Raw genomic sequence first — 18,911 nt, 5'->3', positions numbered from 1 at the left:
GGATCCCAAGGCGCTCCCAGGCCAGCGAAGAGATATAATCCCTCCACCTGGTCCTAGGTCTACCCCTTGGTCTCTTCCCAGCTGGACGTGCCTGGAACACCTCCCTAAGGAGGTGCCCAGGTGGCATCCTAACTAGGTGCCCGAACCACCTCAACTGGCTCCTTTCGACGCATCTACTCTGTAGATGAATAAAGACAGAAAGTGAATGTCTGTGCTCTGGGTTTTCAGAAGGTACACATCCAAAGAAGTAGACATTAACAAGGTACTTGATCTCACAAAAAACCATCCAGTGTTGTGGATTCCCTAAACAATTTTTCGGCAGATTCAATACAGTGGGTTAAGTCTTATTTATAGAACAGAAAACAGTGTGTTTTGGTCAACGGAGACAAATCCCCCTACCTTGTGAACCCTGTTGGGGTTCCACAAGGTTCCATTCTTGGACCATTACTGTTTTCTCTGTACATTAATGACTTGCCTAATGTATGTCCTGATTTGAATGTGCAAATGTATGCCGATGATGCGCTCATCTTTGTACATGGGAAAAACACTGAAATTATCTCATCCTGTCTCTCAAATGCTTTGGACAAGGTTCAACACTGGCTGAACAACATTTGCTTACAGTTAGATGCAAAAAAAACAGTATGCATGATGTTCAGTAAACGACCAGTCAAAATCGAAGGATCCAACGTGTTTTTAAACGGAGCAGAAATAGAACTAGTCCCCCAGTTCAAGTTTCTTGGAGTCATACTGGACTCGAACTTGACTTTTAAGAAACATATTAAGAAAGTATCCAATACCATTAAATTCAACTTGCAACATTTTAAACAAATTAGACCTTTCTTAACTGTCAATGCTGCAAAGTCATACCTCCACTGCATATTCTATCCCACATTGAATACTGTTTTACAAACTGGTCGTTTGCTTGTGCCACAAACCTGAAACCCATAGAACAGCTGTACAAGAGAGCTATCAAGGTGTTTGACAGAAAGCCAAATCCATACCACCACTGTACCATCTTTGAGAAACACAATTTCTTGAGTTTTGACAATTTTAAATCTTTTAAAAGTATGTGCCCCCCCCTTAGGGGAATTCATCCACAAAAAACACACTGGACGCTGCACCAGGTCAGAAACCAGAGGACACTGTGAAGTCCACCGCAGACGGACCACTTTTGGACAAAATGTCCTCTCCATTAAAGGCAGCTCATTGTGGAATAGCCTCCCAACTGAGATACGGGATTGTCCCACTCTCCATAGTTTTAAAGGTCAACTCAAAGAATGGTTGAGAAACAAACACACGTGTAATCACCGCTAAATGCACTTTTGTACAGGGGTATCTCCTCTTGCACTTTATGTAGCACTTTTATCTTATCTTGCACTTTATATATCATAGCTGCTACATTGTACTGCCATGTGGTAAATGCTTGTATGCTGCTCATGCTCTTTCTGCATATCATGTATTTATTTTTGCCATGTATATAAATGTCATGTTCTTATTATGTTGTATGTGACGGAACTACGGATGGAAATTAGCTCAAAGCTAAAATCCGGCTCATTTACACTTGTAAGCATTATTTTTGTTTTAAAGTGTTCATCAATGTGCACTTTCCCGGTTCAAATAAACGATTAAATGAAACTACTAAAGCATATAAAGAAATGATAAAACTAAAGCAAAGAGTTGCACAGCTACACTGGTTGCATGCATACTAAACTCACACGTATACTAAAACTTCTACAATGTTTAGTATGTGAAGATACTGTGAATATGGATCAGGGCGTTTAACGTTCAGCCTCCTCCTCTTTGCTTTCTTTCTTCTTTCTCTCGTGGCAGTAATCAACACAGATGTCTGCAGTTTTCAAAGGCAGGAGTCCTTCCTCTGCCTTTAGGTCAAAGGTCACACAGGAAAATAATAACACAGCAGCTGGCTTTACTTGGTGCAACCTTTTCCTCCCCTTGGCTATATTTAGAGGGACATGAGCTGCTCTGAGATCAGATGTTGATGTTGGACTCAGAGTGTGTGCTCTGTTTGGACAGCGATCCACAGGCCGGTCAGGTGCATGGAAAGAGCAACTGGCTCTCCATGGAGGTGTGTTTCACGCCACTGTGACTGTACTCAACACTGGAACTAGTTTTCTTAACGGATGTTTATTATGTCCTGATCTTTGCATGTCATTAAATGTTCACCATCCCTCTCTAAAGTACAACTGCAGCGATAAAACTGTAGGTGTTAAATCAAATGATATTAGAAATCTATCTGTTCCTGATCAGGATTGTCTAGAAGTTATCTATGACATCTTGAGGTCTTTATGTATGTAGGAATACTTTCTAGATGTCTGCTGTGGCTTACAGTTCCTCTCCATGTTGTTGCTGTTCTTTTTCCTTTATAGCGCTTTGGTACTGAGATTGCCTATATATAGTCTTTGTTTATCCAGGGATACACTCATACATTGTATTGCCACATATTCAACCACTTGCCTGCATGTTTTGTCCAGCCAATCAGCTGACACTAAAACATAGTGAGGCCAATGGTTGTCTTACTTCACTTTTTTGTTGTTGTTGTTGTTGTTAGAGATATTCAAGATGATTTATAGGGGGTGTTGTGTACTTGTCCATAGACGGTGTATAAGTAGCTGTCGGTTGGCACACCCCAAGTTTGGTGACACATAGGAGTTAGCACACCAAAACAACTATGTACTGAAGAGGGCAGCAGCAAAACTTATTTTCAACAATACATTTTCGTCAGACAGTCCACTCCTTTCCAAAGGGCAACTGAAGCCATGTTCTATGCTCTCTTTAAAGCCCCCAGACTTCATTGATAGAAAACATAATTGTACCTCGTAGAACAAGGATCTTCTGGACCAAGTCTGGTGTCTCTAAACAGAGTGTTGCTACAGTAACTGCCTCAGTTTCAAAAATGTTAAGATTTTTGGATTTTATAATAGCAATTTATTCAGCAAGAGGAAGAAATTCAGCACAAGGACGTTATGTGGAATTGAAAAAGGTTAAATGTACATCTCCTTCAATAAGAGGAATGTGATTAACTTTGAAAATGATATCATGGACACTGGACATGACTGTATGGTTTGATGAGGGCTGTCCTTATCCTCATCTCATTCTGTGTGCTGTCGTGACACACACACACATGCACACACACACACACACACACACACACGCGGACACACACACACACACACACACACACACACACACACACACACACACACACACACACACACAGTGTACAAACCACACACTGTGACAGTGGAAGGAAAGATCTGTTTGGCAGGGGGGTGCATGCGGGGGAAGCGTGTTGTTTTTCTGCTGCTTTCAGATCAAATGTACAATGGGTTTGAGGTGTAAAGCAAACAAACCCTCTTCACTCCCTTAGGTCTCTCATTCCCAAACACCCCCCCCCCACACACACACACACAGTTTTGTTTTACACACCCATTGCCCCCCAAAAAAGGATTATTTCTAATTGCTTCATTCTTACAGTTTGCTGTTTTTACTTATTTGTAATGGTGTTAAATCATCAGTACATTTGAGCCTGTTACTCTTACTATACACACACACACACACACACACACACACACACGCATACATTCACAACGTTTTCCCTGCTCTGTTTTCCTCCTCTACGCCTCACCTCTTGCCTCTTTCCTGGTGTGACGCTAAAGGCCCCTCAGCCAATTCCCACGCTACGAGGAAAGAAAACAGGAGGGAGCGTGTGTGTGTGTGGGTTGACCTTTGACACTGGTCCTGTGTTGTCCACCCTCAGATAGCATCTGGCCTTGATGCTTGTTTTCTGTATCACTATTACACGCATAACAGAAAGTTTGTCAAATCCCTCGGCCCTAGTTCCCATGAGCACAGCACGAACATGCGTGCATGCATAATAACTGGAAATGGTCATACGTTTCCCATCCTAAGGTTTTAACATTTTGTACAGTTAAGGATCAAATCCGCCTGGGATGAAAACTGTGCCTCTGAGCATGGTTTAACATCAAAGAGACTGTAACTCTAACCCCCTAACTCTGTGTGACAGCAATGCCGTTCACCAGCTAAAGAACAGTGACACTTTAAGGTTGACCTTCATGTATGTAGCTGTAAAAGTTCACTGTGTCTCACTGTTACATACATTTTAAGTTCAAGTGAAGATCAGACAGTTTTCTTTAACCAAAACATTGGTTAAAGAAATCTCTCAGCAGTAATAGTGATACAGTAGGGATTCAACTAATTATGTATTTAATAGCTTGTTTTGTCCACCAAACTGTCCACTACCCAAACATTATTTTTTGTTTACTTTCAGAATTCAGATATAAAGAAATGTGGCAAACTTCACAACTGCTAACCTGGAGATTGGGTCCCTTTTGCTTGTAAAATCCCTATACATCTTTTAAATAAATTATCAAAAAAATTGTCAAAACCTTTTGGAGTTATTGACCAACATTATTTGGCTTTAGGCTGCAGCCACACGGAGACGAAACGGGTCGTATCCGCTACAGTTCTCTATCTTATAGACGGTTCGGCCACACGAGGCCGACAGGGAAACGCAGATAACGATAACGGGTCCCAAGGTGGGTAGATCTGCGAACGCAACGCTCTGGGGGGCCAAACGGCTCCGTGCACATCCCTATACGATCATTTCCTGATAACGTTGACGCAATAGCCCCGCCTCTCCCCACCTCTGCTGCTACTGCTACTGACCATGCTACAGATGTTAGTGCAACATATACAGCTCCTCTACCACCACAACCATCAGCAACAAGTGAACATGGAGAACTACATGAACTTAGTGCTGGGGGGAAACGATTATTTTGAAAACGATTAATCGGGCGATTATTTGATCGATTAGTCGACTAATCTAACGATTATTTTTCTGTTGTTCAATTCATAAAAAACGTAATGTAAAAAAAACGTAATGTAAAAAAATATTTTTTCACGATACTGTGTCTCAGGGGATCTTCATATTTAAGAACCTATTAATGTGTTATACCAGATTAACGGAAATAATCTCAGCTAACTGACGATACAAACCATGTTTACCAAAACAAAACACAAGTCTCATAAGAAGCATCTAAATTACCCCTGAGCGAAAAATGCTAACGGACATTGGCACAGAACTCAAGATAAAAGTACCCTTATTACTTATCGTAGCTGCACATACAATATATCCGATTAAAGCTGAGACTCCACAGATTATGTAGGTATATAGTATCATCACTGAGTGATCCGGACTCGCGACAGGGGAAGCAAATACAGTCATCACAACACGTACCTTCACAGAGCTTCTAGGGAGATCGTCTCACCACCGTAGCTGTCAATCTGATCAAAAGACGTGTTCAATGGCATTAAAATGACAAAAAACGCGGCTGAATCGGTTAATCCATAGGTTTTTAACGTCTATGTATAAAAAAGTGATTGCATTTATAATCCATAATTCTATGTAAAAATCGGAGAGCAAATGCTAGCTGCTAATGGTAGCCACCACAGCTAGCTGCTGCTTCTGCTAGGCTATGCAGCAGTCTCAGTGAGATATAAATATATAAATATCTTTGCGTTTTGGACTAACTTTAAAATATTCCCATGCTTTTGAAGACCTAGGGCGAGATGTTTTCGTTTGGGGGCTTCGTGCGCAATCCTGTGAGGAGGAGGTGGTAGCCGTTTCAGTCTCCATTGTGTTTGAAGTGCGATTGCGAACTGCTTGTTGCTTTGGGTGACCCACGTGTGTGTAGCGACGCGTCGACGCGGAAATATGTCGTCGACGATATTTTGAAGTCGACGCGTCGACGTCGTCGACGCGTCGCTACAGCACTACTTGAACTACATGTTTGCTAAATCCACCGCGGAGAATAAACAGAAGGGCAACCATGGCAACCATTGTTTGTTTGTTTGTAGCCTTTATTTAACCAGGTGAAAATCCCATTGAGATCAACGATCTCTTTTTCAAGGGAGACCTGCAGCACGTTGGTTACACATAAAGACAACAGAAAACAAAAAGGACATCAATACAACATAATTACAGATATATGATAAAATTTCATCTATCAGAGCTTTAAAATGATGCAAGGGAACCAAAATGCTCACTTTCAAAAATGTTTGCTCAGTGTTCCAAGCTAGAGGAGCAACACACATAAAAGCTTTAGTAGGCTACCTAAAACAGTCCTAGCACTTGGCACATGTAATAAAAACACATCCTGGGATCTCAGGCAATAGCTACTTGCCACTCTCTGTGAGATCAAAGAGCATATTGGTAGTTTACCCAACATGGCTTTATAGATAAACATGTACCAATGACTGAGCCTCCGTACAGTTAGTGAAGGCAAACCTGACCATGCACCACTTACAGGCCCGGCATGTACTACAGCGTCTCCAGCGGGTCGAGCTGTCTCGTGTGGACGGAAGACTTTTTTTATATCGAATTCGGTTCGTTATCGTCTCCGTGTGGCTCCAGCCTTAGTTTCCAGCGCTGTAATCCTGACGCAGTCTAGTCACTCATCTTCATCAAAGTCAATTGAGCAAACACTGATTTTGTTGTGATGATCAAATGAATTGATTGCCTCTGCAGCCTTTTCAATTTGGGTCAAGGAAAAAAAAAAATCCTCTTCTTTAATATGTTGGGAACGCAAACTAAACATCCTGGGAACAAAAGCAGAGGGGTGTGTGTGTGTGTGTGTGTGTGTGTGTGTGTGTGTGTGTGTGTGTGTGTGTGTGTGTGTGTGTGTGTGTGTGTGTGTGTGTGTGTGTGTGTGTGTGTGTGTGTGTGTGTGTGTGTGTGTGTGTGTGTGTGTGGGTGTGTGTGTGTGTGTGTGTGTGTGTGTGTGTGTGTGTGTGTGTGTGTGTGTGTGTGTGTGTGTGTGTGTGTGTGTGTGTGTGTGTGTGTGTGTGTGTGTGTGTGTGTGTGTGTGTGTGTGTGTGTGTGTGTGTGTGTGTGTGTGTGTGTGTGTGTGTGTGTGTGTGTGTGTGTGTGTGTGTGTGTGTGTGTGTGTGTGTGTGTGTGTGTGAAAAGTTAACTAAAACACAGTTAAAGAGAGAAAAGGGAGGCGTTAAAGAGAGAAAAGGGAGGCGTCATTTACGTCAGAGAAGCGGAGAACAATGCTGGAAGCAGACGGAACAAGGTCAACTTGTTATGTTGCCGTCAGTCTGGTTGTCTCACAAGTGTCTTAAAAAAGCTGTGTAGTTCGCTATTATGGGATAAAAGTGAAAAATAGTTTTTTATTAAGTAAGAAAGAACAGAATCACGCAATGTTACTTTTTCATTTTATTAATGCAGTGGGCCTAAGGATTTTTGAATACAATAATACATTCATTTTTTAGTTTTTCACTCAAAAGGATGTTTACTAAACAAAGAATTGCGATCTGTGATGCTATAGAAATATTTGTAAGAAAATGTAAAGATAAAACAGTTTGTCCCTTGCCTTTAGTAGCCTACTTCTAGTAGTTGTTGCTGAAGAAGTAATATAAATAGTAAGTAGTTGTAAAAGTCTGATGTTCGCACCTTTACAGTCTCATGACTACCATAAAAATGAAAATTACAAACTAAATGTCATAAGGAATGATTTAAGGATTTAGGATGGGTCAGAATATAAAATCTGAGCAGTCTTGTTTATGGGATGTTGCAGTTCCATGTATTTCTCAGTAGAGGGAGCTGTCACCTTATCAGAAACCTCTTCTGCTTCTTTGAGTAGGAATGAATGAAAGCAGGCCACCCTGTGAAAATATTCTGCCACCAAAAACATCAACAAATCACAATAAGTCAAATACATTTTTTTTTCTCACCGCCCTTATTGGCATTCATTCATCATATGTTGTGTTTATTTATCCCTAGTGCATTAATAAATTGTAATAATATTTAATTCCAGATCTGTATAATCCAGTATCACCAACTCTGATACAATGAGGTGAATAAAGCTACAGTACACATTGAAAAGCTTTTTTTGCAGGTTAGTACTTAATTTAAAGCCAGTATTGTATCCCCAATAATGATTGTTCATATGGTTATCCAATGAACAATCATATTTTTTTTACTGGTGAAACTGTTATCACCAAGGACATGATAGGTCAACAATCTGTCATCTGACCTCAAATCTGAAAGACATTTTAATTTCACAACTGACAACAATTAGTGCTTGAAGGACAAAACAGTTTTAGTGTCCTTTAGCAACATACTTCGACATCCTCGCTGCTCACTCAGAAATGCGGCTGAGTAAAAGATAGAAAAAGATAATTTGGAGAATCGAGAGAAAATACTGGTCTTGTATTTCTACTTGTGGTCATTTAAAATCACTCAACCAATCGAAAACAAAAACAAACAAAAAAGTCCTTCACATATGTAGGCATGAGGAGGGGAGAAATCACCCATGCCTTCGAAGGGGAGGAGGGGGGTATCTACGTAAGCTCCGTCACAAGTCTCCCAGTTCCCCTCTTTCCTGGGAGGCAGATCTATTTATAGCTTCTGACGTCAGCGGTCTCCTCTGATGGAGCCTCGTCACGGCCGACTACACTGAGCCGGGGGGAAACAGGTGAGGTGTAGTGGAGTGTTATCACTGAGATAAGTCCTGCTGCAGCACCCCCATCCTCTCCTGTCACACCAATCAGGTGTGAGATGCTGAGCCCATCACTGTGCTGGATACAGACCCCCCCCCCTCCCCGGCGTCTGCCTCTCTTTGCATCTGTGAATCTGTATTTCATTCAGCATCAATTGCATAATAGCCATCTCTCATTTAGCCGGCACTGGTTGCTATTGCTTGAGCACTGGAGGCAGGCTGAGCTAAAAATAGAAGCAGAAGCAACCTTCCAGGGCTCTGCTTTCTATTGTTACGACCAAGGAAGGAGGGGAATCCATATTGTGACGGATAACAATAGATCTAACTGATACAAATACCTTAGAAGTGACCACTCATGTATCTCCATAATGCTGCCTTAAAATGTCATTTGTTATGCTACAATCTAAAAATGAAGATGTTTATCGTGGTAGAATAGTGAATAGTTTTAGTGTTCAAGAAGAGTGCAGTAGTCGAGCAAGGCACAGATGATGATGATGATGATGAAGCTACAAAAATGAACTATATTGCATGTTGGAGGCTTTTACTTTCCTCTACTGTCTCACTCAACGTCAAGTTATTCTCTGTCACTCTTAGAACTTATTTCTTTATTTTAGCTCTTGCCTCTTTTGTGGTTGCACTTCATATCCCTAGTTTGGTTGAAATAATTGTTTGGGTAAAGGGGGATTTTTGTTTTGAGTGTGTGTTTGCTACACCCACCCTTCATCTTTCGACCCTGTGGATTGGAGTGATTCCAAAAGGATTATTTCAGGGCAGCGTCGGGCTGTGATACGGTTTGGTTACAAGAGTTGGACTGAAACCAGGTTTTTTTTTTTTTTAAATACAAGTTCATTTTAATCATACCAAGGAAAACATTTTAATAAAACTATGACCGTAAACGCTAAGCTCATAAAGTTATTTGTTCAGTAATAGGGGTGCCTTTCAATGGGATGGCTGCGATGGGGTGATAAAGGGAGTGGCGGGTGGGGTGTATGGGTAAGTAGCTCTGCTGACGTACCAGGCATGACGTACCAGGCATGACGTCAGTGTTGACGTCATACGGAGATAGCAGAGGGAAAGAAAGATGTGTGTGAGTGTATGTGATTGCGAAAAAGCGAGTAATCACAAGGTCGGCTATTTAAAAAAGACTTACAGCTGGGTAGACAATTTACTCCAACCTTTTATCCATTTTATAACAAGTAAACTTAGCATTTTATTCAAGCTATGATATTTAATTTTTTTTTATCGCATCATTGGCTGTCGCATGGTGTTCTTGTTCTGGGAGCCTTATCCTTGTATAAGTCTTGTGTCTTCTTGACATGATTTTTAGGATACTTTATTGGAAGAAAAATGTATATGAAAATAGAATGATCTGTGGATACTTCTGCATGCTACACCTAATCATGTAGCTTACCTTATCCTTATCTTAGTTTTAATTCCTGTCTCAATTTGTTGTCAGTGGGTAAAGGAGCTGTTTTAAATAAGTATACAATTAGTTGAGAATCACTGCGTTTGAAGGGAATGCTGAGAGGTGACCCCAGTTAATGTTGAATCTATTGTTTCTATTCAAGTTATCAAATAAAGCGCATTTTTACACATTTGGTTTTTACTTTGCTTATCTTGTGTTATTCACTCTTTATAATATTGGTGGCTGCTTTTCCTATGGCCCATTGTATTCCTCTTAATGTTCAGGTATGCTAATGTAGTTTATGAGCAAAAGCGGCAATAGTAGTAGTAGGTGACTGATTAGCAGGTGCTGAAACAGTCATATTTATGTATTTTCTTTTCTCTCTCTCCTGTAGTTTTGATGTGGACAATGGCCTGTCGGTGGGTCGCAGTCCACTGGACTCTCAGACTAGCCCGAGTTCTGGTCTGGTTCTTCAAGCCAACTTCCCTCACAGTCAGCGCCGTGAGTCCTTCCTCTACCGCTCCGACTCAGACTTCGACCTTTCGCCCAAAAACATGTCCCGCAACTCGTCCACTGCCAGCGACCTGTGAGTATTTTAAATGTTACCCTCATGTTGCACCTTGCAGTTTTGGGTTGCTGATTTAGAAGTTATTGGTTTACTTCACTGTGAAGTATATTGAATATATATATGTTCTTTCATAAACTATCTACAAACTTTCTGATAACAGCAGATCATGGAAGGCTTGAAATAGTCTGTTAATTAGACAATGGCATATGGATGTTTACAAATGTGTGCTATTTATTTGTTTTTTCAATCTCTTTCTTTTCCAAATCACTCATTTTAGCAGTGTTCACCCAAAAATAAAAAATATATAAATTATTGAATTGCTATTGTCACAGTTTTTGTTGACAAAATTAGATACATGTACAATTCAGAAGATATTTTGAAAATTGTTACTGAAAACTGAAGCTCTAATTTGAGACTCTTTAATCGGCATGTTATGTAGTATTTGATTTGATTCACAATATATTGTGTAAAGAATCAGATCACATTGATTGTATCACTACTGTTGCAATTACTAGGGAAACACTTGAATGTAATTTCAATATTTGTTAATATCCTTTTAAGCTCAGTTTCTTTGCCATCTGGCCTTATTTGCCATTCAGAGCTGATGATAGTCAGCAGTCAAGTTTAGTTGGTGCGTACAACTAAGTCTAAAATGTAATCTCCGCTCAGAAACACTTTATCCAGTCCCTGCCTGTTTATACAGCTAGGGATGTATCCGTGCAGAGTGTAAATATGGCTTCTTCCACCAATAGCTGTCACTCCTTTGTTTTGAAGGGAGGAGGGATTGAAGCATTGGGAAGTCAATTGGCTACCTCGGTGAGACAAAGTCTGAAGACTGCTGTGATTCCTCTCTCTTTGGGCTGTGCAATGTTATCATATGTCTAACATATTTGACTCATGACAACATATTACCTCTTCCACCTACACCCACCCTATCCCAAATTGTTTAATCACCCCTGCAAAATAATGAAACAGCCCAAGCAAGCATTTGACAGATGATGTCACATACGTTTAAAGTGTACTAAACATTTGTCATTTTTCAATCTTTTCATAATCAGGCTTACATTTCACAGAAACATTTTGTGTTTTTTACCCAAAGTCAAAATGTTTGCTGGGCAGGCTGACTCTGACATTGTACGTTTCACTGGCAGCATGGATTTACCCTGAAGTCTGAATGGCGAGGTGCATGTTGAGACTCTAAAGCTCCCAGAAAACTCTACCTCTCCCAAACTCCCAGAACCCAATGCACGAACACCGCTCCTCACAAATATGTATCTTGGGGGCAAAATCTGTAAGAGCAGAAATAAACCTGCATTAAGTTATTTTTCACCCTAATAGCAACACTGACCTAACATTGGATTATTCTGTTGTCACGGCTAACCTATTAGCGAAATATTTCACTGCTTACACAATCAGTGGATACAGGGCAATATTAGCATCCCATTGGAAGGCAGGTATCCATCCACCCAAAAGTTATTTTAATATTAATTTGCTTTTTACTGTAGCTCCAGGGCCGGCCCTGACCAATTTGCTGCCCTAGGCAAGATTTTAGCAGGCGCCCCCCCCCCCCCAAAAATGCAGACACTCACTATGACTACCGCATGCACGTGCACGGTTGTGGCATGACCACCAAAACAGAAATATATGGACACAAGATGTGTGCAAATGTATTTAGTTTCCAATCCATTTGAACATGATTTAAGTGGGGCTGGACCTAACCTCCTCTAGGGGGGTCCGGGGGCATGATGCCCTGGGAAGATTTTTTATATTGAAGTTAAAAGCATCAATCTGATGCACTTTGAGAGCAACATTAAGAGATCTATGGATACATCTCTCAACACCCATATGAACAGAACTGTAAGCAGATTTTATTTTTATTTATGGATATTTTACAAATCACTCCCCTTTTAAACTGTATTCTTGTTTATTAATAACAACTTTTTTTTCATACTATTCTTATTTTTTTATAACTATAATGATCATATAAAGGTGTGCCTTTACCTCACTGAGCTGAGGTTATCAGAGCCTCTCAGTCTTTCAGGAGAGAGCTCTCTAAAGCTCTCCCCCCTGCGGCCGCTTACACAGTAAATTCCAATGTTAATAAAAGCTTTATACGTTTTTTGGGAGTTTGATTTATTTTAAATTAACACAAATACAAAACTAAAACCTATAATTGCACACTAAAACCATTATTTCCAAAAAAGAACTATTTCACATAAACCTCTGGTTTTTACTGGGGCTGGGGCGGTTCAACTTGATTTGGGGGGGGGTGCGCCATAGTTTATGGGCGCTGTACGCAATATAGGCGTGGTTCTGTTAGTATAAGATAATAAGATGTACTTTGTTGATCCAAAATCGGGAAATTGTGTTGTTATGAAATAAAAAATTTTTTTTTTTTTAATTTCTAACTTATTTTTTTCGGCGCCCCCCCCATAGATTGATGCGCCCTTAGCATTCGCCTATGCTGCCTATGCCAAGGGCCGGCCCTGTGTAGCTCCACCAATTCCTGACACAAATAACTGTGTCTTAAGCTGCTGAATTCTACAGTACCATTTGACCAATCACATGGAAAATGTATATTTGTCCTTAATGTTGAACAGGTTGACTATCAGTTTGTTTGGTGGAAACAGCAGCCATGGTTTTACACGGCAAGCTTCATGAGAGCGAAAAGGCCAGAGAATCAAAACATAAAGCTAAAAAATTGTCATTGATTTAATCATATAAATATAACTTAATGCAGTTTTAATGACACCTTTATTTGAATCTCAATGGGTAAATGCAATTCCTTGCCAGGAACTACTGTATTGATAGTCTTTGTCTAAAATTGTCTTCCTCTTTTCTGACTTCCTCTGTCTTATCTAAACCTGGAGCAGCTTTGTTTTGCTTTTGAGGGTTGAATGATAATCTGCAGCTTTGCCTCAAAGAAATATTTGTATGACTAAAACAATCTGCCCTCCCCTCCTTATGTCCTGTGTGATATTAGAGATCCACCATGGTCCGAAGCCAGCTGTACTCCTCTCTCCTTCTTCACAGTGCTCATATTAAGTTGGTCACAAAGTGTTTTTACTGGATCACTGTTTGTGTTTGTCTGTGGTGTTTTCAGGCATGGAGAAGACATGATAGTGACTCCATTTGCACAGGTTAGTAGCATTGTACATTAGTGCTTTTGTAAAAATCTGAAAATCTGAAATGCACTCGCCACTTTAATTAAAACAGAATATATAATCTCAACCCAATGGCTTTTTCGAAGATTTATAAAAATGCACGCACAATCATTTTTGGCAGTTTCATATCACGTCATGTTAATTGCTGTAGTGGTGGGTTTACTTGTATTTGATTTGAGTATAAATAATAACTTTTAAAATGTACTTAGTTTACATTCAAACTAATAATGTCTAATTGTAGGTGTGGGTCTGTCCAGACAATCCACATTGCCCTTACTCATCGGTTTAAGGAATAATAGATGGTTCATTTCTTCTCAGAAAACACCCACACACTCTTTGTTCTGAACACTCTCCAACGTTGGCTCATTAACACAATCTTTGTACAATGTTATGATTCCAGACTAATATGTAAAACGTACTTTTGGCCCACCTGTAGTTGGATATTGGTATTGTACCAAGTGCCATTGTTTTCCATTATAATTGAGAGAAGGCGGCCATTTCTAAGGTTGATGTATCCATCTTTTTCATCTCAATTCAAACAATCTACATTGATGATAGATATGTAAGAGTCACATATGTATTTTTTGGATGAACGTTCCCTTTTAAGGCCATCACACTTTACTGTTTGTTCTGTACTCCTGATATTAAGGGGCACATGCCTCGGGTATTTCCAAACAGGACTTTTAATACATCTCCAATACTCATTCCTCTCTTTTTTTAAACTCTTTTTAGGTTCTTGCCAGTCTCCGAACAGTGAGAACTAACTTTGCTGTTCTGACACATCTGCAAGATCGTGTCACAAACAAGTAAGAACAAGAAAGACAGACTGAAGGAGTAACTACTCAAAATGGTATTGTTCTGCTAACCCCTTGTACTTGTTTCAGGCGTTCGACAAGCAGCCAGCAGCCGTCCATGTGCAAGCCATGTCTGACAGGTCAGTGTTATCATCCCTGTTTAGTGGGCCACTGAGATTTATCACATAATTAGGCTTAGGCACAATTAGCATAATTCATTTAATCTTTCACATCCCTTGTAAAAACACACTTTTATAAACGTTTTTTTTATAATTCTCCTGTATTACCTTCAACTCCCATTTTATATATTATATTCTGTTACAGAATACTTTCATGTTATTATCTTTTTATGAAAATACTGTAATTTCATCGTAAATGTGAAAGACATGCTGCAGAGTTTGAACCTAATGGGTTTAAATAGTTGATTTACATGTATTGAATATCAGTCCCTCAGCTGACCTGTAACGTGTGTGTGTGTGTGACCTCTGACCTTTCAGAGGAGCCCTGCCAGAAGCTGGCGGTGGAGACGATGGAGGAGCTGGACTGGTGTCTGGACCAGCTGGAGACGCTGCAGACGAGACACTCTGTCGGCGAGATGGCCTCCAATAAGGTGAGAGGACATTTGTTAGTTTTAATTCAAACTGTTTTTTAATCCAACACAATTAGGTTGTATGCCTCTTACAATATTTTCTTAAAAAATATGAAAACTTTATCATATGGAGCAAATCAAATATGCAAAAGCCCACATTCAAAAAGAGGTGGAGCACTGAGGTCCTACTCTCTTAAAGGTCCCATGACATGGCCATTTCTACTGATCATAATTCCATTGTTGAGGTCTACTAGAATAGATTAACATTGTTCAATGTTCCAAACTCACATTGGTTTCTCATACAGCATCTCTGTATAGTATGTGTATTCACCAGGTATTCACTCTCTGTCCTAAACGGTTTGTTGGAGCTCCTGCCCCCCCTCCCTATGAGCCCACTGTGCTCTGATTGGTCAGCTCGCCCACTTTGTTCTGATGAGTCCACCACCGTTACAGCGGAACATCAGTGATTATGTGTATAATGGCGTTAGCAACCAGAAAATGACACCAGTAATGAAAAACAGAGGAAAATGCTGCATGGGGTCTGGGTGCCGTGTTGGCGGGACGTTGCGCATTGAGGCTCGAGGAGCGGACAATGTGAGCTGGATTACTGGTGTCGTTTCCTGGTTGCTGCGTGGGGTCTGCGAGTGAGCGAGACACCGCAAAACTCAGTCTGAGCACACACACACTCTCACAGCCAGGCTGTGAGTGTGGGTGTGTGCGGATTTCCGCGGAGCCGCGGCTGAGAAAAGATAAGGGTGAGTGTGTGTGTGTGTGAGGAGCAATGGACCAATCCGCAGAGCCGTTACGCCACTATACTCAGGAAGAAAAAAATGGAAAAAGAAAAATGTCCAACGAGGCGTTCTGGGGCAGCATAGACAGGTATTTTCTGTGTTAGAGTTTTACTCGCTACAGGGTGTACTTTGAGGGTTTGTGACTTTGCAGACCGTTTACATGCATAAAAAGCTACATAACACACAAGGGGACGGGATAACTAGAAAAGCATGTCATGGGACCTTTAAACTATTCACATCATCATCAGACAACTACATCCATACACTTTATATACATAAACAAATTATATATGGCTGATAAATGCCAAATAAGCTGGAAACCATTGAGATAAATCTTGTCAATCACACGTCGATGACATACATTTATGTATGTATATTTTTTTATGAATTGTTTTATACTTTAGTTTATAAACTAAAGTATAAAACAATTCATAAAAAATCATTGTCTAAGAAATCTACAGAAGATGTTAATGACATAAAACACAATAAGCGATAAAAAAACATGATAAAAGAGATGGAGAGGCTGAATTTAAAGTGGACCTATCATGCTATATTTTAATAATATATTGTAGGGCCATACCTATATAAAACATGTCTGTGAAGTTTTTTTTTCAAAATGCCAAACAGATCATGCATTTTAGCCATGCCTCATTTCACTCTATTTGCTCTTTTTTAGCCCTGTTTTTGCAAGGGCTGATTCTGTGACGTAGCTTTAATGCAAATGAGCTGCAGCTGACCACACCCCCCTGCAGGACAGGGGAGCATGCTCTGATCAGCTGCTGGGCTCTCAGAAGAGGGGGAGGAAAACAGAGGCTCCGTCTTCCGTGTATTATTCTCATATGATCATATAGAGTCATTATTCATTTGTTTTAAAGCTCAATAAATAACAAAGAAGACCTTTGACAGGCACTTTTCCAATTTTGTCCGGAAGATTTAAACTTTAACGGACATGTTGACCGGCGGAGAGGTGGGTGTTTGTCATCTGCTTGTGGCAAACCGGAGAGAATTACAGCAGCAGGAGCAAACGCTTGCCTCGGGGAGGGAGAAAGAGAGCCAGTGTCCACAGCGGAGAATAAACAGAAGGGCAACCATGGCAACCATGCGCGGGAAGTCTTCTTCGCTGCTTTTGTGGCAGACTACAGCGCCCCTGACACACCGGGGACACATATTCATGTATAAAAGACGTACAAAAGTGCATTTTGTCCCCTTTAAAAGGAATGGTATGCTCATGACACTCATTTTTAAATAATTATCATCCGATAAAACAGACCAGTCTCTACCAGTCTTTTTTTTATTTTTTTTTATCCGATGACATTATCAGTGATTTTAAACTGATTAATTACCGAAATAACATCAACACTGTGGGCGGCGCCATTTTACCGGACGTGACGTAAACCATGCGTTTGGTTTCGAGGACACGTTGATGTTCATGTTATTTACTGTAGTTACTCTCTTCAAATATGCCTCATTGTATCGCGAAACATTGCCACAATTCTGATAGGAACAATCCACGGAATGCTCGGTTCCATCTGTTGCCAAAAGGTAAGCGTAGGAAGTACGTTCGGAGGCAGTGGCTAGCGAAATGTGGCCGGCCCGAACCGAAAGATCCACAGGCGCATGTATGCAGCGAACATTTCAAGTTTCCGGACGACTACTCTGAGAGTATGATAAAACATAACATGGGATTTATTGAACAACCATTACTTAATGGAGATGCAGTACCATCGGTCTTTTTGGTGTCATCACCGACCAGGACACCAGTTCGGCCAGTTGAGAAATCGCCCTCTGCAAGTGTGAAGCGACGGAGGACCAGAAGTAGTGCTCGAGTAAGAATAAGGTATGTTATAGCGCATTTCCATTGCAGCGGGTAGCCCCGTTTAAACGTCCTTTATCGTCCAGGCCAGGCCAGTTTTTGGTGGTCTTTCCATATAGCGTAGTACCGGCTAGTGGGTATTTTCCCCCAGTTTTTCTGGCCCCATAAAATCGTGGTTCTAGGGCCAGGGACAACGAGGCTGAGTATGCTAAACTAGAGAGGGAATCGCTAGCAAGGGTGGTACTACATGCATACATATCTAGTAATCAAAATCATTGTATCTACTAAGTAGTACTAAGTAGGCTCGAACCTGTATGGCTGAATTCCCCCCTTCCAATCTCTTCATATTGCTCAAAACTTCGCCATGTTTTCGTGTGTTTACAAAGTGAACGCATGGATGACGTCACGACCATCACGTGACTACTGAAAATGGGCAAAATGGCAGCAGCCTGACGGAATATACAGGTTTTGATAAAAAAAGAGCTATACAATCATTATTTACCGGGTAATATCGCTGATTTCTTCAGAGTATGGTTTAAACATAATGTTTCACTAAATACTGAAGTTTTGATTAATTATCTAATGAGTGGAGCATTCCTTTAAGATACAATATACCTTACCTCAAGTAAATAGAAAAACGTCCACGGCAGACACAACAATCTTTAATATTTCAACAGGATATTTTGCTGGTAATATATGTTGTCTCTTCTATTTTTAGTGTTTGCTTTTGTCATGACAACAATGACTTGTTTTTATTTTAGCTTTCCAATAAGAATCACAAGCAGGTCACATGCTTCCAGATCTGGGTCTGTTGCTCCTGTCCATGTGTGCAGAACAGAATTGACAAAGTGCAAGTAGCTTCTTCCTGTTTATTGTTGTAAGACAATTTAGGTAGCATATGAGGGGAGAAAACGGGATGTGATTACACATGCAGCCTCAGTGTGAACATGGCCAGAACACTCTCCCTCTATGAAAGAGTAAATCCTCATCTCCCAGCTTCCCTCCCTCATGCTCCTCTCCACCATCTGGCTGCTACATTCAGTCCTCCTCCATCTCCCAGGAGGCCAATCAGATCACTCTCCTCCACCCAGCCCCTGATGCCGGACCCATCTGATTGGGCAGCGTGCGGGGCGGAGGAGGGGGGGCTCCTCACAGCCTCTCACTCTCCCTCTCTATGTTTCTCATTGACAGTGTGTGACAGTAGTTGGATGAGCAACTGCAGTCCACACCCTTTCTCCCCC

At 40.7% G+C, this 18,911-nt stretch overlaps 1 protein-coding gene and 1 long non-coding RNA gene across 7 annotated transcripts in view; one reads left to right on the top strand and one right to left on the bottom strand.

The window, feature by feature from the left end:
• The window catches only part of LOC117536233 (cAMP-specific 3',5'-cyclic phosphodiesterase 4D-like), a 122,371-nt gene that overhangs the window by 80,607 nt on the left and 22,853 nt on the right, over positions 1-18,911 (top strand). For 4 of the 6 annotated variants that reach the window (XM_034201106.1, XM_034201186.1, XM_034201321.1 and 1 more), the window contains 5 exons: positions 10,346-10,537; positions 13,623-13,659; positions 14,416-14,489; positions 14,568-14,617; positions 14,975-15,087. In XM_034201106.1, coding sequence (XP_034056997.1) covers positions 10,346-10,537; positions 13,623-13,659; positions 14,416-14,489; positions 14,568-14,617; positions 14,975-15,087 — 466 coding nt within the window. Of the gene's footprint in view, positions 1-10,345; positions 10,538-11,293; positions 11,336-13,622; positions 13,660-14,415; positions 14,490-14,567; positions 14,618-14,974; positions 15,088-18,911 lie in introns of all 6 variants that reach the window. The other 2 variants (XM_034201055.1, XM_034201254.1) reach the window with 1 other exon arrangement.
• LOC117536632 lies at positions 142-18,043 on the bottom strand. Its single transcript, XR_004567599.1, has 3 exons — positions 17,981-18,043; positions 14,968-15,061; positions 142-178 (listed from the first exon to the last, which is right to left on the bottom strand). It is a non-coding gene; the product is annotated as an uncharacterized LOC117536632 (long non-coding RNA).

Source organism: Gymnodraco acuticeps, unplaced genomic scaffold (genome assembly GCF_902827175.1).
Source record: "Gymnodraco acuticeps unplaced genomic scaffold, fGymAcu1.1, whole genome shotgun sequence".
Lineage (NCBI taxonomy): Eukaryota > Metazoa > Chordata > Actinopteri > Perciformes > Bathydraconidae > Gymnodraco > Gymnodraco acuticeps.
This window is presented reverse-complemented; position numbering and strand designations above follow the sequence as displayed.